Genomic DNA, 20659 nt, shown 5'->3' on the forward strand with positions numbered 1-20659 from the left:
GATTTGGAACATAATTACGCTTAATTTGTAGACTGCGAATTGACCGCAAGAATTCCTAACATATATAATATTTGACTAAAACATAATTTCAAACCTTGCTTACGTTTGTATACGATCATGTGTCTCTCTATTATGTGTGAAATAGTTGGGAACAGATTTCTTAAATAAAAATCACTTGGATCTGATTTCCTGGTGTTGTTATGGTCTTTTATGTCCAACAATGACAATGCTAATCCAGTTTGGGAAACCTGCTATATAGGATGTGTGTAGGATTTTGATTTGGGCTGTATTGTTGACTGTTGGTATGACATCATCAAAAGTGGCCATGGTACGATTGTGAATTTATATGTGTTAATAGAAACCTCCCCCAGCTTCTGTAGCACTACAATCTTATCCCAGACTAGATTCTCTCCATAGAACTGTAACTGAACAGAATAGTATTTTGTGTGTTTTAAGGTGGCAGTAGAAAGCACTCTCTCAGACAGAGCAAGTGGGTCGATATCAAACACAGTGCCAACAGCAGAAACTCTTTGTTTTTCCATTCTTCTGTGGTTGAAAGATGGATGCAGGCTTTAAGTCGGTCTTTATTTCAACTGAATGTACTGAGCACTCAAGAGCATTGTACTCAGCTAGCTGGTATAGAAGTGGGTGTGTGTGTGTCTCTGTGTGTGTGTGTGCAGAGCTCTGTAAAACAACACAGTAATTGAACAATTAGCCCTATCACAATGAGCCTACATTTCCTCATCCAACAATTTGCATATACTGTATATATTTTTTTTGTATATGTCTGCCAGAAATGTACGAAAATGGACATTCTCCTTCTGACAACAGAAAACAAGAAATTAGTTGTCTCCTGTGAATGACAATGCTTTTCTTTGCAACACTTCACTCGCTGTAGATAGACAATAAGATTAAACAGCATGTGGTTTGAGAGGTAGATAGAAAGGGAGACAGGGCACAACACAATATATTGTTCTTGTTCAACAGAGATTAAGAAAGAGAGATTTCTCTGAGTGAAAGTGCCTGAGAACATGCTAGCTGAATGTGATGGGAAACGTGTGTGTGTGAATGTATTTGTGAACATGTATTGATTTAAGATAATAAAGGAAACTTCCGTAGGGCGTTGGGCCACCCATGAGCCAGAACAGCTTCAATGCACGTTGGCATAGATTCTAAAAGTGTCTGGAACTCTATTGGAGGGATACAACACCATTCTTCCACAAGAAATTCCATAATTTGGTGTTTTGTTGATGGTGGTGGAAAACACTGTCTCAGGCGCCGCTCCAGAATCTCCCATAAGTGTTCAATTGGGTTGAGATCTGGTGACTGAGACGGCCATGGCATATGGTTTACATCGTTTTCATGCTCATCAAACCATTCAGTGACCACTCGTGCCATGTGGATGGGGGCATTGTCATCATATGGGGGCATAGCCATGGTATCCAAAATAACCCTAAGCATGATGAGATGTTAATTGCTTAATTAACTCAGGATCCAGCACCTGCTTTCAATATACATTGTATCCCTCATTTACTCAACGGTTTCCATTATTTTGGCAGTTACCTGTATATGTATTGTTGAGCTGAGGAGCCTTTCCCTCTTCCTCTCTTACAGTGTCTTCTCTTTTCAGACACACATCTCTCTCTCTCTTTCCCTCTCTCTCTCTATTTCTCTCACACACACACCCTCTCCCCCTGCGTGTCAACTAACTCTCTCTCTCCCCCTCTCTCCCTCTCCTCCAGATCTCATCTGATGCCGAGGCTGAAGGAGTCTCGCAGCCACGAGTCATTGCTCAGCCCCAGTAGTGCTGTGGAGGCCGTGGACCTCAGCATGGAGGACGAGGTGCTCATCAAACCTGTTCACAGCTCCATCCTCGGACAGGACTACTGCTTCGAGGTGAGGGTCAGAACACATGGAAACACAGACAGACAGACACACAGATGCACATACAGTAAGTGCGCCCACAAGCATGCACTCACATACTCACAGCATCTAATTGAAGTCAGGGGCTGCAAATACGCAGACACACAAGTGCACAGACACGCTTGTATACACAAAATGTGCTTTATCCTGGGGAAATATATTTCTTCAACGAGAGAGATACACACTAGAGACACATTCACTTGAACACACACCCACACAATACACCTGGCAAGGCCCTCTTCATTGAGAGCACACTCTCACATACATACACACACACACACCACAGGAGCACTGCCTTGAGATGAGCCTCAGTTAGCATACACACGCGCGCACACAGCAGGACCCCGGTTCCAAAACGAGCCCTGCTGGCAGTAGACACGGCACTGAGAGGAGAGGAGAGTGAGTGACAAAGCACTCCATGAGCGCTGTGTGAGCAGGCTGAGAGTTAAAAATATCCTGCCATTGTCTAGCGTGGACTGAAGAGGCCTTCACTGTTCTCTATCACCTTCATCGCACGACTCTCTCTCTCTCTTAGTTTTTTCTCGCATATGCGCTCTCTTTCTCTCTCTTTTTTTCTCTCTCTAGTATATTCTCTCTCTGTCTCTCTCTCGAATATTCTCTCTTTCTCTTGCATAGGCTATCTCTTTCTCTCTCGTTCTCTCTGATGTCCAATCACCACAGAGTGCTCTGTCCAATCATTCCTCTTTCAGCTCCACCAACCCTCTGTCAGACACCTCATCTCACCGCACAGAGTATGTGTGTGTGTGTAGTCTAATATTCGTATAATAATAATAATAATATAGTATGCCATTTAGCAGACGCTTTTATCCAAAGCGACTTACAGTCATGTGTGCATACATTTTTACGTATGGGTGGTCCCGGGGATCGAACCCACTACCCTGGCGTTACAAGCGCCGTGCTCTACCAATTGAGCTACAGAGGACCACGTCAACCAAGATACGATTAGCTGTACAATAGTAAGGCATTTTTCCTTCTGATATACTCTATGTCCTGTGCCCTGTATCTGTTTTCCATGTATGAAGGACAGTAGTCACTGTGTTGTGTTTCTCTGTGTTTCAGGTCACCACCTCAACGGGAACTAAATGTTTCTCCTGTCGATCGTCAGCAGAAAGGGACAAATGGATGGAGAACCTGAGGAGAGCCGTCCACCCCAACAAGGTGAGACATGATTGAGCAAGTGTAGGTTCATAAAAAAAGAAATAGATGCTTACACACTGTTGGAGCCTCCTGTTGTGTTAACCAGACAACGTTGCACCAGAAGGTCTTTGTCAGGCTTCTGACAAAGGAAGGGGATAATCTAGTTCAAGTACAGACAGAGACAGTCTGGATTCCAAACCTATAACTCACAACTCAACATGGGCCCTGGAAAGATAGCAAGTGACCTAATTGGAACTGAGCCATTGAGTCAGACATTTAGACAGAGACAGTTCAATCATCCACACTGTCTGGGAAACAGTATGGTACATCTGCAGTGGTGTGATGGCCCTCCCAGTGAGACAGAGAGGCAGAGCCGTAAAGGGACACAGTCAGAACAGTCACCAGACTGCCAGTGTCAAACAGAGGGCCCAACGCACATGTTCCCCTCTGTCGCTTTCCTCTTGGCTCAACACTTTTTCTTAAATCACAACAGCGCAGAAAGACGGCAGGCAAACGGCTGACATATGGCTCCTCGCGTCAAGCCCCAAAATAATGCAAATCTGACAGCACTCTCCCGCTTTCATCTTTCTTTATTTAGCAAATGACTTGCTAATTAGAACTTTAAGGAAAAAGTTTGGCTTTAATCAGGTTGTTTTTTTTTCTTCTCAAAATACTCTCTTGGCACAGATATGAATCTTTCCATCTCAACCTCGCAGGTTTTTAATTATTATTTTGGGATTTTCCACAGATTGGATACAGTGTAAGTTTGCATGTTTGTCCGTAAACATCGGCGCTCTAAACAGATGTGAAGGCGTTTTTGAAACGACAAATGTGAAAGAAAGTCTTTGTAGTGGGTGTTAAATAACGTGTCATATCCAAAACAGTCAGAAAGCCATTTGCAGAGTTCTATTCATGAGATAGTTATTGTTTTACTGGTTAAATTAAATTAACTTAGCATAATGAACTGTTTTTACAGTTGAAGTCGGAAGTTTACATACACTTAGGTTGGAGTCATTAAAACTCGTTTTTCAACCACTCCACACATTTCTTGTTAACAAACTATAGTCTTGGCAAGTCGGTTAGGACATCTACTTTGTGCATGACACAAGTAATTTTTCCAACAATTGTTTACAGACAGATTATTTCACTTAAAATTCACTGTATCACAATTCCAGAGGGTCAGATGTTTACATACACTAAGTTGACTGTGCCTTTAAACAGCTTGGAAAATTCCAGAAAATGATGTCATGGCTTTAGAAGCTTCTGATAGGCTAATTGACATCATTTGAGTCAATTGGAGGTGTACCTGTGGATGTATTTCAAGGACTACCTTCAAACTCAGTGCCTCTTTGCTTGACATCATGGGAAAATCAAAAGAAATCAGCCAAGACCTCAGAAAAATTATTGTAGACCTCCAGAAATCTGGTTCATCCTTGGGAGCTATTTCCAAACGCCTGAAGGTACCACGTTCATCTGTACAAACAGTAGTACGCAAGTATAAACACCATGGGACCACACAGCCGTCATACCGCTCAGGAAGGAGACGCGTTCTGTCTCCTAGAGATGAACGTACTTTGGTGCGAAAAGGGCATATCAATCCCAGAACAACAGCAAAGGACCTTGTGAAGATGCTGGAGGAAACAGGTACAAACGTATTTATATCCACAGTAAAACGAGTCCTATATCGACATAACCTGAAAGGCCGCTCAGCAAGGAAGAAGCCACTGCTCCAAAACCGCTATAAAAAAGCCAGACTGCGGTTTGCAACTGCACATGGGGACAAAGATTGTACCTTTTAGAGAAATGTCCTCTGGTCAAAAATAGAACTGTTTGGCCATAATGACCATCGTTATGTTTGGAGGAAAAAGGGGGTGCTTGCAAGCCAAAGAACACCATCCCTACCGTGAAGCACGGGGGTGGCAGCATCATGCTGTGGGGGTGCTTTGCTGCAGGAGGGACTGGTGCACTTCACAAAATAGATGGCATCATGAGGAAGGAAAATTATGTGGATATATTGAAGCAACATCTCAAGACATCAGTCAGGAAGTTAAAGCTTGGTCACAAATGGGTCTTCCAAATGGACAATGACCCCAAGCATACTTCCAAAGTTGTGGTAAAATGGCTTAAGGCCAACAAAGTCAAGGTATTGGAGTGGCCATCACAAAGCCCTGACCTCAATCCTATAGAAAATGTGTGGGCAGAACTGAAAAAGCATGTGCGAGCAAGGAGGCCTACAAACCTGACTCAGTTACACCAGCTCTGTCAGGAGGAATGGGCCAAAATTCACCCAACTTATTGTGGGAAGCTTGTGGAAGGCTACCCGAAACGTTTGCAATTTAAAGGCAATGCTACCAAATACTAATTGAGTGTATGTAAACTTCTGACCAACTTGGAATGTGATGAAAGAAATAAAAGCTGAAATAAATAATTATGTCTACTATTATTCTGACATTTCACATTCTTAAAATAAAGTGGTGATCCTCTAACTGACCTAAAACATGGATTTTTTACTAGGATTAAATGTCAGGAATTGTGAAAAACTGAGTTTAAATGTATTTGGCTAAGGTGTATGTAAACTTCCGACTTCAACTGTAAATGCAGTAGATACCGTGTAGGCCCATTAATAATAATAATATGCCATTTAGCAGACGCTTTTATCCAAAGCGACTTACAGTCATGCGTGCATACATTTTTTTTTTTTTTGTGTATGGGTGGTCCCGGGGATCGAACCCACTACCTTAGCGTTACAAGCGCCGTGATCTACCAGCTGAGCTACAGAGGACCACATGTGCATTTTAATCAGCTATTATCTACTTATTCATGTTTAACATCTTAATTGCCCATTATATGCTAAACTCCACCCACCCTCCCTGCACTCCAGTGAGTCAGCTTTAATCAAGCACACCTCAAGTATTTTAAAATATTTGAGATATGTTGCTGTTATTTTTCCTTTTTTGGAAGGCTCGGAAACTACAATGTTTACTGAGAGAAGCACCACATTCCCATAGAAAACTGCTAGTGGCACCAATATACCTGCATACTATTTGAGATATGTATTAGAGGTCTGGCTACCACTGACCCTAACCCCTCCTCTCCTCTCCCTCAAGTATTTGAAATTATTTGAGTTACAGTGAGTATTTACAAGAGTCTAGACCCAGGTCTGTGATCCATCCCTGTCCCTAACCCAGCCCTCCCTCTCTCTATCCCCACACAGGACAACAGCAGGCGGGTGGAGAACATGCTGAAGCTGTGGATAATCGAAGCCAAGGACCTTCCTGCCAAGAAGAAGTACTTCTGCGAGCTGTGTCTGGAAGACACCCTGTACGCCCGCACCACCTGCAAGCTCAAGACCGACAACGTCTTCTGGGGCGAGCACTTTGAGTTCAACAACCTCCCGGCCGTCAAAAGCATCACAGCCCACCTTTACAAGGACTCGGACAAGAAGAAGAAGAAAGACAAGAACAACTACATCGGACTGGTCAACATCCCTGTTGCCGCGGTGACGGGGAGGCAGTTTATGGAAAAGTGGTACCCTGTGAGCACGCCGACGCCCAATAAGGGTAAGACGCCAGGGCCCATGATCCGGATCAAGGCCCGCTACCAGAGCATGAACATCCTGCCTATGGAGATGTATAAGGAGTTTGCAGAGTACACCACCAACAACTACATGTTGCTGTGCTCTGTGCTGGAGCCTGGCATCAGTGTGAAGAACAAGGAGGAGATGGCTTCTGCCCTGATCCATATTCTACAGAGCACCGGCAAGGCCAAGGTAGGAACTATGTATGCACGCATGACTGTAAGTCGCTTTGGATAAAAGCATCTGCTAAATCAAATAGATTATTATTATATGAACAGGCAATCATAAAGATTACTCTTTCACATGCACATTTACTTTTATTTTACAAATGTTTTGGTTAAATTCGCTGTCAATGTTTGCTGTCAAATACTTTGCTCAAGGTAGCAACTGCAACATCAGTGTTGGCTAAGTAAGGTCAATGTCTTTCATCCTCAACATGTAGGTATCAGAACAGCTTATGTTCTGTATTACAGTGGTATTCTGTGTCACCAAGTTCAAACTGAAGGCAAGTGAAGCCCATGAATGTGGTCAATCCTGACTAAATGCTTTTTAAAACGTTGACCTGGCCCAGCTGTATTAGCAGACCTAGAGGCCAGACAGGTGATTTCTTGTTCATTCAACAGAGTCTTGACATTTTCCTTTTAACCCTTAGTGGAGCAGGTGGCCTCATGTTAGTTCAACAGAGAAAGTATTATATCCCAAATTGCTGTTAATCCATCCTCAGTTCTCCTTAATTCACTCTCCTGCAGGGTTGTAAAGCTCAGAGATGTTTGGGATGGATGTTCAACACAACAGAACAGAAGTGCTGGTGTTAGCTGTTGTGTTATTAGGCCTAGATTAACTCGCTGCAGTCTTAGCATGTCTACATTAGTCCTTTTTAAGTCTACCACGACGGGGGGGCATTTTGGAGCCATTTTGGAGAGAGTATCTCTCATCCATGCAGCAGTCTACACTTTACCACACTGCTACACCCTCTCTCTCTCTCTCTCTCTCTCTCTCTCTCTCTCTCTCTCTCTCTCTCTCTCTCTCTCTCTCTCTCTCTCTCTCTCTCTCTCTCTCTCTCTCGCTCGCTCATGCTGTTTTATTGGTTATCTACTGCACTGCCTATCATGAGTCGTATGCACAACTCATTGGCTGCTGCCTCGGTAAGAGGAGGATTCTTTGCTCTTTTCTCTTTATGTTATTTTCCAGTTGCCAAGGACAACTTGAGCGTCAGCCAGCCAGGATGCTCTTGACATTGCCTCGTGAACCAAGCTTTGAAGCTCCCTGGCTTTCTCCCTCTGACTTTAGAGCGAGATTGCCATGATGAACAATTAGTACTTAAGAGGTCCTGCAGTAGATTGTCGCTGTCCCTGCGCTGGGTTGGGTTCACACACACACACACACACACACACACACACACACACACACACACACACACACACACACACACACACGTTACAAAGGTTCTATAGGTCTCTGGAGAGATGGTCACGCTGTTAATTAGACCTAATTAATTACAGTGTCCCTGAAAAGTGTTAAACTTTCGCCTCTCCCTTACCTCTCTCCTCCCTCCCTCCTCTTTCTCCCTTACCTCCTTCCTCCCTCTGCCTGTCGTCTTCCATGGAGACAGGTCGTTAAACTTTAATACCAGCAGAGAGAAGCAGTTTCAAGGTTGATTTACACCGGGACGTCTTTATTGTCCCCACAAATCTATATGTTTGCTACATCACACAATCCCAACGGAAGTATTCCCTCATTCTCTCTACACATGTTTATTGCGAGCAGACTAATAATTGAAAAGCCAGTAATAGCTATTAAAGGGATAGACAGAATCAAATGGATACATTTAGCCTGTTCAAGAATGTATTGACTGATTAATTCAATTAAAGCTGTTTTCCATTTGGATGTTAGTTTGGTTGGCTTCAGCTAAGTGGTCAGACAAGAAAACTACCCTCCTTCTTCTAAAATGATTAAACTAATTAAGGAAAACTTAGATATGATGTGGTTTGGACATTTCATGTGTGCACACATGCAGTACAGTTTCTTAGCTCTAGATTACCCTAAAATCTTAGGCTACATTCTTGATGGAGCACTACACAGAGTGTAGCCCACAGCACCACAGCACACCCAAAATATTCCCAACTAATAGTTCCTATTATTAGACTATTATCAGACCCAGGCCTAATACTATGCTGTGTATATTCATATCCTGACTTCCGCTGTGTGGTTTGTCCTTTTTACAAGCTACATATTAAGCCTTGGGTCAAATTTCCCTCTGCTCTGCTCTAAGTTATTTTTAGGAATAACTTCATTTGCTGGCTGTTTTTTCATCCAAGTCTATGACTACTCTTTGGCCACAGCAACCGAATACATATCTACAAAATATTTGTCATCCACACAACATCTACATAATCCTTGAGTGGAACCCATCTGATTTTTCATTTAAAGGAATCTGCCATCTTATCTGGCCAACGATAGCATCTGGAGAGCCAAAGCTCATTTGGCTGGTTGTTTTTATTATCACATTCATTACGCCTCTATATATTATGTCTGGCTGTTTTAGACCCCATCTTGTTTATTATTTAGTCTTGTGACTGTGCCGATGTAGCGTCTACAGAACAAGTCTAGACCTTTTGATCCTCTACCGGTCTATTTCTACTCACACATACACACAAGCTATTTCCAGTCCCTTCATCCCTTCACCCTGCTGTTGATTCTAATAATGCTGATGTGAAGTCAGTTGTGGTAACATTAGCAGCGTTAACCTAAGAAAGCGTGGAGACAAACTTTCCTCCGTGGTGCATCACAATCAGCTGGGGAATTATGATTACAGTCACTGGGGTGAAGAGACGTGTCTACCACTTGCCCTGTCAGGGATAGAGTCTCTCTCTCTCTCTCTCTCTCTCTCTCTCTCTCTCTCTCTCTCTCTCTCTCTCTCTCTCTCTCTCTCTCTCTCTCTCTCTCTCTCTCTCTCTCTCTCTCGCACATAGGCTGTGTAGCCCCTCTCTCTCTGTTGATGTGTGTTGGGGTCTGGTTGGGGAGGGAGGAGGGGGAGGGGACTCTGGTGATTACAGTGTGGTTGGTTGTTAATAGCTGCTGCTGGTGCAGTTTCTTGAGGGGATGATGATAAACACAGTGTTTTCTTTTTTAACACCAAGGAGGATCTCCTTTAGTGCTCTCTCTCCCTCTCTCTCTCTCTCTCTCTCTCTCTCTCTCTCTCTCTCTCTCTCTCTCTCTCTCTCTCTCTCTCGCTAACACTCTCGCCCTCCCTCTCCCTCATATCCCCCTTCCTCTCTACAGTGAGGAGAAAAAGTATTTGATCCCCTGCTGATTTTGTACGTTTGCCAACTGACAAAGAAATGATCAGTCTATAATTTTAATGGTAGGTTTATTTGAACAGTGAGAGACAGAATAACAACAAAAAAATCCAGAAAAATGCATGTCAAAAATGTTAGAAATTGATTTGCATTTTAATGAGGGAAATAAGAATTTAACTCCCTCTCAATCAGAAAGATTTCTGTCTCCCAGGTGTCTTTTATACAGGTAACGAGCTGAGATTAGGAGCACACACTTAAAGGGAGTGCTCCTAATTTCAGCTTGTTACCTGTATAAAAGACACCTGTCCACAGAAGCAATCAATCAATCAGATTCCAAACTCTCCACCATGGCCAAGACCAAAGAGCTCTCCAAGGATGTCAGGGACAAGATTGTAGACCTACACAAGGCTGGAATGGGCTACAAGACCATCGCCAAGCAGCTTGGTGAGAAGGTGACAACTGTTGGTGCGATTATTGGCAAATGGAAGAAACACAAAATAACTGTCAATCTCCCTCGGCCTGGGGCTCCATGCAAGATCTCACCTCGTGGAGTTGCAATGATCATGAGAACGGTCAGGAATCAGCCCAGAACTACACGGGAGGATCTTGTCAATGATCTCAAGGCAGCTGGGACCATAGTCACCAAGACAACAATTGGTAACACACTACGCCGTGAAGGACTGAAATCCCGCAAGGTCCCCCTGCTCAAGAAAGCACATATACAGGCCCGTCTGAAGTTTACCAATGAACATCTGAATAATTCAGAGGAGAACTGGGTGAAAGTGTTGTGGTCAGATGAGACCAAAATCGAGCTCTTTGGCATCAACTCAACTCGCCGTGTTTGGAGGAGGAGGAATGCTGCCAATGACCCCAAGAACACCATCCCCACGTCAAACATGGAGGTGGAAACATTATGCTTTGGGGGTGTTTTTCTGCTAAGGGGACAGGACAACTTCACCGCATCAAAGGGACGATGGACGGGGCCATGTACCGTCAAATCTTGGGTAAGAACCTCCTTCCCTCAGCCAGGGCATTGAAAATGGGTCGTGGATGGGGATTCCAGCATGACAATGACCCAAAACACACGGCCAAGGCAACAAAGGAGTGGCTCAAGAAGAAGCACATTAAGGTCCTGGAGTGGCCTAGCCAGTCTCCAGACCTTAATCCCATAGAAAATCTGTGGAGGGAGCTGAAGGTTTGAGTTGCCAAACGTCAGGTTCGAAACCTTAATGACTTGGAGAAGATCTGCAAAGAGGAGTGGGACAAAATCCCTCCTGAGATGTGTGCAAACCTGGTGGCCAACTACAAGAAACGTCTGACCTCTGTGATTGCCAACAAGGGTTTTGCCACCAGGTACTAAGTCATGTTTTGCAGAGGGGTCAAATACTTATTTCCCTCATTAAAATGCAAATCAATTAATAACATTTTTGACATGTGTTTTTCTGGATTTTTTTGTTGTTATTCTGTCTCTCACTGTTCAAATAAACCTACCATTAAAATGTATAGACTGATCATGTCTTTGTCAGTGGGCAAACGTACAAAATCAGCAGGGGATCAAATACTTTTTTCCCTAACTGTATCTCTCCCTTTCTTGCTTTCTCTCTCTCCCTCCCTCCCTCTCTCTATTCAATTCAATTCAATTTAAGGGCTTTATTGGCATGGGAATCATATGTGTGTACAGTGTACAGGCTTTCATCCTCTCTCTCTCTTTCTCTTTCTCTCTTTCTCTTTTTTTTAAGGGGCTGTATTGGCATGGGAAACATGTTGACATTGCCAAAGCAAGTGAGGTAGATAATAAACAAAAGTTAAATAAAAAATAAAGATTAACAGTAAACATTACACTCACAAAAGTTCCAAAAGAATAAAGACATTTCAAATGTCATATTATGGTCAAAAGTTAATGTACAAAAGGGAAGATAAATAAACATAAATAAGGGTTGTATTTACAATGGTGTTTGTTCTTCACTGGTTGCCCTTTTCTTGTGGCAACAGGTCACAAATCTTGCTGCTGTGATGGCACACTGTGGTATTTCACCCAATAGAAATGGGAGTTTATCAAAATTGGGTTTGTTTTTTGAATTCTTTGTGGGTCTGTGTAATCTGAGGGAAATATGTGTCTCTAATATGGTCATACATTTGGCAGGAGGTTAGGAAGTGCAGATCAGTTTCCACCTCATTTTGTGGTCAGTGTGCACATAGCCTGTCTTCTCTTGAGAGCCAGGTCTGCCTACGGCGGCCTTTCTCAATAGCAAGGCTATGCTCACTGAGTCTGTACATCGTCAAAGCTTTCCTGAAGTTTGGGTCAGGTATTCTGCCACTGTGTACTCTCTATTTAGGGCCAAATAGCATTCTAGTTTGCTCTGTTTTTTTGTTAATTCTTTCCAATGTGTCAAGTAATTATCTCTTTGTTTTCTCATGATTTGGTTGGGTCTAATTGTGTTGCTGTCCTGGGGCAACAGCCCAGACCTCACAACCATAAAGGGCAATGGGTTCTATTACTGATTCAAGTATTTGTAGCCAGATCCTAATTGGTATGTCAAATGTTATGTTCCTTTTGATGGCATAGAAGGCCCTTCTTGCCTTGTCTCTCAGATCGTTCACAGCTTTGTGGAAGTTACCTGTGGCGCTGATGTTTAGGCTGAGTTATGTATAGTTTTTTTGTGTGCTCTAGGGCAACGGTGGCTAGATGGAATTTGTCTTTGTGGTCCTGGCAACTGGACCTTTTTTGGAACACCATTATTTTTGTCTTACTGAGATTTACTGTCAGGGCCCAGGTCTGACAGAATCAGTGCAGAAGATCTAGTTGCTGCTGTAGGCCCTCCTTGGTTGGGGACAGAAGCACCAGATCATCAGCAAACAGTAGACATTTGACTTCAGATTCTAGTAGGGTGAGGCCGGGTGCTGCAGACTGTTCTAGTGCCCTCGCCAATTCGTTGATATATATGTTGAAGAGGGTTGGCTTAGGCTGCATCCCTGTCTCACCCCACAGCCCTGTGGAAAGAAATGTGTGTGTTTTTTGCCAATTTTAACCGCCACTTGTTGTTTGTGTACATGGATTTTATAATGTCGTATGTTTTCCCCCCAACACCACTTTCCATCAATTTGTATAGCAGACCCTCATGCCAAATTGAGTCAAAAGCTTTTTTGAAATCAACAAAGCATGAGAAGACTTTGCCTTTGTTTTGTTTTTGTTTTTTGTCAATTAGGTTGTGCAGGGTGAATACGTGGTCTGTCGTACGGTAATTTGTTAAAAAGCCAATTTGACATTTGCTCAGTATTTTGTTTTCACTGAGGAAATGTACGAGTCTGCTGTTAATGATAATGCAGAGGATTTTCCCAAGGTTGCGGTTTATGCATATCCCACGGTAGTTACCCTTTTGTGGATTGGGGTGAATAGTCAGAGCTAAGGATGATGTTAAAGAGTTTAAGTATAGCCAATTGGAATTTGTGGTCTGTATATTTTATCATTTCATGGAGGATACCATCAACACCACAGGCCTTTTTGGGTTGGAGGGTTTGTATTTTGTCCTGTAGTTCATTCAACATTTCTCTCTCTCTCTCTCTCTCTCTCTCTCTCTCTCTCTCTCTCTCTCTCTCTCTCTCTCTCTCTCTCTCTCTCTCTCTCTCTCTCTCTCTCTCTCTCTCTCTCTCTCTCTCTCTCTCTCTCTCTCTCTCTCTCTCTCTCTCTCAATTCAAGGGGCTTTATTGGTATGGGAAACATATGTTTACATTGCCAAAGCAAGTGAAATAGATAATAAACTGCAACGCTCTCCCTTCCTCTCTATCTCTCCCTCTCTTGCGTTCTCTTTCTCCCTCTCTCTCTCTCATGCCTCAGTGCGTTCTAAGGCTAGGGATGTTTGAGGGGATGTCATTGATGGTTCTGTATCGCCATCCACCCGGACGCCTTGGTTGTCACGGCAGTCACACAATGCTGTAGGCCCGGGGATGACAAACACACACACACTCACTCACACATCATAAGACATCAGAGGTGTAGTTGGGAGGTCATTCCTTTGTGTTTATGCATGAGGAAGACTTGTAATTGTTGAGAATGTTCCAGAAAACACAAGGTCAGAGTGCTTCTCTCTCCACACCTTTATACATCTTTCCATCCCTTCCCTCAGGCAGCTTGTTCCACTCTCTGACCCAACCAGCATCTCAGTGCATTCACACAGCAGCGTTAGCCGCAGCACACAAACATCAACAACAACAAGACGTCATTGTGTTGGGGTGCCTCCAAGCAGCATTCTCAGCATCCACTTTTCTGTTGGTGAAAATGACTTCGTAAACACTATTGATTTGAGTCTTCTTCTCCAGCCCGTTGTGGTAAGTAGGAAGAAGGCGCCTTGTCTTGTAGAGGCTATTCAGGGCCTCATCTGAGTCCTAATGACTTTTGGGAATTATTTATACTTATGGAGTATAGAGCTCAGCTGGCCACAGAGAACAGAAAGCAGAGAGGTGGTGTCTGCTTCTGCTGTTATTGTTTCTGTTTTACTGCTCCTGGAGGTAAATGAAACTAACATACGGTATTAAGTGGCCCTTCATCCACAGAGGCGACAGTCAGATAACAAATTTGCCCTCCCTCCCTGTTCCATCTCTCCATCCTCCTCTCCTTCGCCCCCAAGCAGCAGCGTTCTCATTATTGAATTAGATGAAGTGCAAACATCCCCTCTTCTTGCTCAGCGCTCAATTTGGTCTTTGCGGGGCAGCAGCAATGCTAGCCTGCATGATTCATCGATTCAAACCTGCTGTGTGCAATCGCCACACAGATGAACACACACCCTGCTAATGAGTGTCTCAGTGCACAAGACGGTTTTCTTGGATGCTTGTTGCAGACAGCTACTTGGTCTTTAAAAGTGCTCTTGTTTTGCTACTGATTCTTTAAGCTCTGGGTGGGAGATTGTTATTGTTTATAGTGGGTGAGGAGAGAGTATGGTTGTGATGATTGGGATGTTATGAAGGCCAGGACCAGTGAGAGGTGATGGAGAGGCCATCAGACAGACAGACTCCTCAGAGCCCAGCGTGTGACTGGGTGACCCACTTGTGTCACATTGCTGTAAGCAGTCACCATGTCCCTCTCAGAGACTGCTATGCTGGGAGACACACACAGATGCCAGCCAATCACAGGCTGTGGTTCAGATGGGTCAAACCGGGGATGGATTTCAGCAGCTGGAGATGAATGGAAACCAAAATAAGAGAAAAAATAGAATTCTTAAAAAGATGTTCCTGTCATCATCTTTGCAATGCTTGCAGAATATAAACATACAGTATATTCCCACTTTGTTTCTGTATCTATGCTAGATAATTATTTATTTTGATAATCTCTCTGAAAACTGCCTTGACATATTCCTACCACAATGCTCTCTATACGGTTTATTTCTGTGATAGAGAGATACTGTGAATAGAGATGGAGAGAGGGGGAAAGAGAAAAAGGAATGACGAGGGGAAAAGGGAGTGATAGAGGAGAGGGGAAAAGGGAGTGATGGAGGAGAGGGGAAAAGGGAGTGATGGAGGAGAGGGGAAAAGGGAGTGATGGAGGAGAGGGGAAAAGGGAGTGATGGAGGAGAGGGGAAAAGGGAGTGATAGAGGAGAGGGGAAAAGGGAGTGATAGAGGAGAGGGGAAAAGGGAGTGATGGAGGAGAGGGGAAAAGGGAGTGATGGAGGAGAGGGGAAAAGGGAGTGATAGAGGAGAGGGGAAAAGGGAGTGATGGAGGAGGAGAGGGGAAAAAGGGAGTGATGGAGGAGAGGGGAAAAAAGGGAGTGATAGAGGAGAGGGGAAAAGGGAGTGATAGAGGAGAGGGGAAAAGGGAGTGATGGAGGAGAGGGGAAAAGGGAGTGATAGAGGAGAGGGGAAAAAGGGAGTGATAGAGGAGAGGGGAAAAGGGAGTGATAGAGGAGAGGGGAAAAGGGAGTGATAGAGGAGAGGGGAAAAGGGAGTGATAGAGGAGAGGGGAAAGGGAGTGATAGAGGAGAGGGGAAAAGGGAGTGATAGAGGAGAGGGAAAAAGGAGTGATAGAGGAGAGGGGAAAAGGGAGTGATAGAGGAGAGGGGAAAAGGGAGTGATAGAGGAGAGGGGAAAAGGGAGTGATGGAGGAGAGGGGAAAAGGGAGTGATAGAGGAGAGGGGAAAAGGGAGTGATAGAGGAGAGGGGAAAAGGGAGTGATAGAGGAGAGGGGAAAAGGGAGTGATAGAGGAGAGGGGAAAAGGGAGTGATAGAGGAGAGGGGAAAAAGGAGTGATGGAGGAGAGGGGAAAAGGGAGTGATAGAGGAGAGGGGAAAATGGAGTGATAGAGGAGAGGGGAAAAGGGAGTGATAGAGGAGAGGGGAAAAGGGGAGTGATAGAGGAGAGGGGAAAAGGGAGTGATAGAGGAGAGGGAAAAAAGGAGTGATAGAGGAGAGGGGAAAAGGGAGTGATAGAGGAGAGGGGAAAAGGGAGTGATAGAGGAGAGGGGAAAAGGGAGTGATGGAGGAGAGGGGAAAAGGGAGTGATAGAGGAGAGGGAAAAAAGGAGTGATAGAGGAGAGGGGAAAAGGGAGTGATAGAGGAGAGGGGAAAAGGGAGTGATAGAGGAGAGGGGAAAAGGGAGTGATAGAGGAGAGGGGAAAGGGGAGTGATAGAGGAGAGGGGAAAAGGGAGTGATAGAGGAGAGGGAAAAAAGGAGTGATAGAGGAGAGGGGAAAAGGGAGTGATAGAGGAGAGGGGAAAAGGGAGTGATAGAGGAGAGGGGAAAAGGGAGTGATGGAGGAGAGGGGAAAAGGGAGTGATAGAGGAGAGGGAAAAAGGGAGTGATAGAGGAGAGGGGAAAAGGGAGTGATAGAGGAGAGGGGAAAAGGGAGTGATAGAGGAGAGGGGAAAAGGGAGTGATAGAGGAGAGGGGAAAATGGAGTGATGGAGGAGAGGGGAAAAGGGAGTGATAGAGGAGAGGGGAAAATGGAGTGATGGAGGAGAGGGGAAAAGGGAGTGATAGAGGAGAGGGGAAAAGGGAGTGATGGAGGAGAGGGGAAAAGGGAGTGATAGAGGAGAGGGGAAAAGGGAGTGATAGAGGAGAGGGGAAAAGGGAGTGATGGAGGAGAGGGGAAAAGGGAGTGATGGAGGAGAGGAGAAAAGGGAGTGATGGAGGAGAGGGGAAAAGGGAGTGATAGAGGAGAGGGGAAAAGGGAGTGATGGAGGAGAGGGGAAAAGGGAGTGATAGAGGAGAGGGGAAAAGGGAGTGATGGAGGAGAGGGGAAAGGGGAGTGATAGAGGAGAGGGGAAAAGGGAGTGATGGAGGAGAGGAGAAAAGGGAGTGATGGAGGAGAGGGGAAAAGGGAGTGATGGAGGAGAGGGGAAAAGGGAGTGATAGAGGAGAGGGGAAAAGGGAGTGATGGAGGAGAGGGGAAAAGGGAGTGATAGAGGAGAGGGGAAAAGGGGAGTGATGGAGGAGAGGGGAAAGGGGAGTGATAGAGGAGAGGGGAAAAGGGAGTGATGGAGGAGAGGGGAAAAGGGAGTGATGGAGGAGAGGAGAAAAGGGAGTGATGGAGGAGAGGGGAAAAGGGAGTGATAGAGGAGAGGGGAAAAGGGAGTGATAGAGGAGAGGGGAAAAGGGAGTGGTGGAGGAGAGGGGAAAAGGGAGTGATAGAGGAGAGAAGAAAAGGGAGTGATGGAGGAGAGGGGAAAAGGGAGTGATGGAGGAGAGGAGAAAAGGGAGTGATGGAGGAGAGGGGAAAAGGGAGTGATGGAGGAGAGGGGAAAAGGGAGTGATGGAGGAGAGGGGAAAAGGGAGTGATGGAGGAGAGGGGAAAGGGGAGTGATAGAGGAGAGGGGAAAAGGGAGTGATGGAGGAGAGGGGAAAAGGGAGTGATGGAGGAGAGGGGAAAAGGGAGTGATGGAGGAGAGGGGAAAAGGGAGTGATAGAGGAGAGGGAAAAAAGGAGTGATAGAGGAAAGGGGAGTGATAGAGGGACAGATTGCATTAATTGTCAATTTGAGTTTATCCTTTCAGTCAAAGCTGGAACTGGGGAACCAACCAGCAATGGTCTGCAGGGGAAATAACCCCCCCACCCCCCCACCACCCAAATGATCCAGAACCTTCTTTGAAGTCACAACTGGCACAATATTACCCTCACAAAGAGAGACAAATAAAATACACTCTCACACTCACACACAGCTTTGTTTTTGAGAATTTCCTGGACTTTGTGGGGAGTATTCTATTTTCCCTAACCCCTAAACCTAACCCTAACCCTTAACCTAACTCCTAACCATAACCCTAAACCTAACCCTTAAGGCTAAAATAGCATTTTAACAAATTCAGGACATGAAACAAGTCCTGACTTTTAAACAACAACAACAACAACAACAAATCCTACTTTGTCAGGACATTCTGGTCCTGAAAAGGTAGGAAAAACATGTACATATATACACGCACACACACACACACACACACACATACACCATGGACATTTACAAAACAACATAAACACATACAGTACACCCCAAGGTACACACACACACACACACACACACACACACACAAGGGCTCCCCCCATATCTGCAAGGAGCTGATGACATTGCATGAAAGCCCTCCTCCAGCTATCAAAGTATTACAGTGTGTTTACAGCAGTGATGTGGAGAGGATTGGTCCTAGCTTCCTGTTGTTGTTCTGCTGTAAGGCTGACTGACACTAGGGCTACGGCCCAAGTAGTGCACTAGGGAATAAGATGCCTTTTGGGACACAGCCTCACTCTGTGCCTGTGGGAAGACTGGGATCCATTTTCATCCCCAGCTAGCTCTCCCAGCTGACCCCATGTGGCCCACACAGGAAGAGCTAAAGGTTACTACTCTGTAATACAACGTACTATACCCTCCAGAGGAAGGGAGGGAGGGGTAGAGGAGAGAAGGAGAGAGGGAGAGAGGGGGGATAGATGAGAGAGTGATTGTGGTTTGAGTCCGCTTCCCTAGAGTCTCAGCCTGGGGCTTCTAAACCAGGGTTATCGATCAGTCGAATCGTTGATGTAATCTCTTTTCTTCTCTCTACTTCCTCTCTTTCCCCCCCTCTATTTCTATACCTTTTTTTTTTTTTTTTGTCCAATAGCTTGTCTTCCCTCGTTTATTGGAAAGGCTTCCTGTCTTGCCTTTGGGACTTTATGGTGTTGGCTATTAAACCCTGGACACACAAGTGTGTCTCTCTCACCCCCGAGCTCCTGAATATGTGAAAAGGGTCAACCACATACAAGGACAGGCCAATTTAAAGAGGGTGGAAGTGGTGAAGAAAAATAGGGCTGGGCGGTAAACCGTATTTTACTATATACTGGTATTAATGCATGGACCGGTTTGGATTTTTACTTTACCTTACATAACGGTATTTCAATGTCTGGTTTGTTAAATGTAATATACATGTAATAACTGATTGATTATACTCAGGAAATTATGGCAGTCGTCCATTCTTACCACCAGTAAGAGAATGTAAACAGTTGAGAACTGCTCATATGCTAGCAAGAGCTTCAGGTTCCCACATGTACTTTTTTGCCATGAATCTTGCCTGTGAGGAAGTGCCCTAGAAATCAGCACAATGTGGCGAAAGTAAGAACTGCCATTGAATCCATTGAAAATAAATGGTCATAGAGGAGAATAATTATTCTGATAAAGGAAAAGTTACTTTTTCACAAAATAGAGGCATACAAACACCCAAAAAAATGTGGTACACTGTGGAAATGATAACAAATGAGTGAAGGAAATGCAGAAATTACTGAAAATGCTGTAAAATATTTTTTCTATTTGTTTATTTTACAATCAAAAGAGAGAAGGTCCCATTAAAACCACTTAGAATGACCTTAGGGCAATGCACTACTCAAGCATATTTATAACTTGTATTATTCAAAAACATAAAATACAGTAAAATACCGTCATACCGTCAAAAATGAGAAAATATTGTGATATGATATTTTGGCCATATTGCCCAGCGCTAAAGGAAAATGCCAAGACACTCTCTCTCTCTCTCTCTCTCTCTCTCTCTCTCTCTCTCTCTCTCTCTCTCTCTCTCTCTCTCTCTCTCTCTCTCGCTCTCTCTCTATGCAGAGAATGAAGGACTTATTTTATTCTTTTTCTTTTCTTTTCTTTTCTGTGATAGCCGACATAATTTGACGCTCCTATCAAACACGAGAACGGAATGTGCTCTGCGGGTCAGAGTATATTCAGTGTGTGTGTGTGTGTGTGTGTGTGTGTTATATCAGTGTTTTGTAACGAGATGTATTGAATAGGTACAGCTGACGCAGGCAATGTCGAAGTCCTGAATTCTTCAGCTATCTTTTTTGTATCCAGCTCCTGTTAATGTTGGTATGTACACACTAAAAAATAATGGTTCTAAATAGTACCAGAAAGGGGTTCTTTGGCTTGTAATCTTAGCAGAACCCTTTTTGGTGCTATATACTGTAGAACCCTTTTTTGAAGTTTCAATAAAGAACCATGCTCATAAAGTTCTAAATGGAACCTGTATGGTGCTGTAAATAAACCTTTCCTAAGGCTCTATAAAGAACCATTAAAAAAGGTTCTATATATAGCACAAGAAAAAAGGTAGCGCTATGGTTACAACCCTTTTTGGGGCTATATAGAACCCTTTTTAATGTTTTTTTATAGAACCTTTATGGAGAATGGTTCTATAAAGAACCTTTACAGAACCATTTCTCAATCTGAAAGGTTCTTTGTAGATCCTATTGAAGAACAATACA

At 44.2% G+C, this 20659-nt stretch overlaps 1 protein-coding gene across 4 annotated transcripts in view; it reads left to right on the top strand.

Moving 5' to 3' along the window:
- Nucleotides 1–20659, top strand: part of LOC121541499 (disabled homolog 2-interacting protein) — a 202119-nt gene that overhangs the window by 138506 nt on the left and 42954 nt on the right. For all 4 annotated transcript variants that reach the window (XM_041850560.1, XM_041850557.1, XM_041850559.1 and 1 more), the window contains 3 exons: nt 1743–1896; nt 3004–3102; nt 6296–6850. In XM_041850560.1, the coding sequence (XP_041706494.1) occupies nt 1743–1896; nt 3004–3102; nt 6296–6850 (808 nt within the window). The remainder of the gene's footprint in view (nt 1–1742; nt 1897–3003; nt 3103–6295; nt 6851–20659) is intronic.

This window comes from Coregonus clupeaformis, chromosome 27 (genome assembly GCF_020615455.1).
Source record: "Coregonus clupeaformis isolate EN_2021a chromosome 27, ASM2061545v1, whole genome shotgun sequence".
In the NCBI taxonomy this organism is placed as follows: domain Eukaryota; kingdom Metazoa; phylum Chordata; class Actinopteri; order Salmoniformes; family Salmonidae; genus Coregonus; species Coregonus clupeaformis.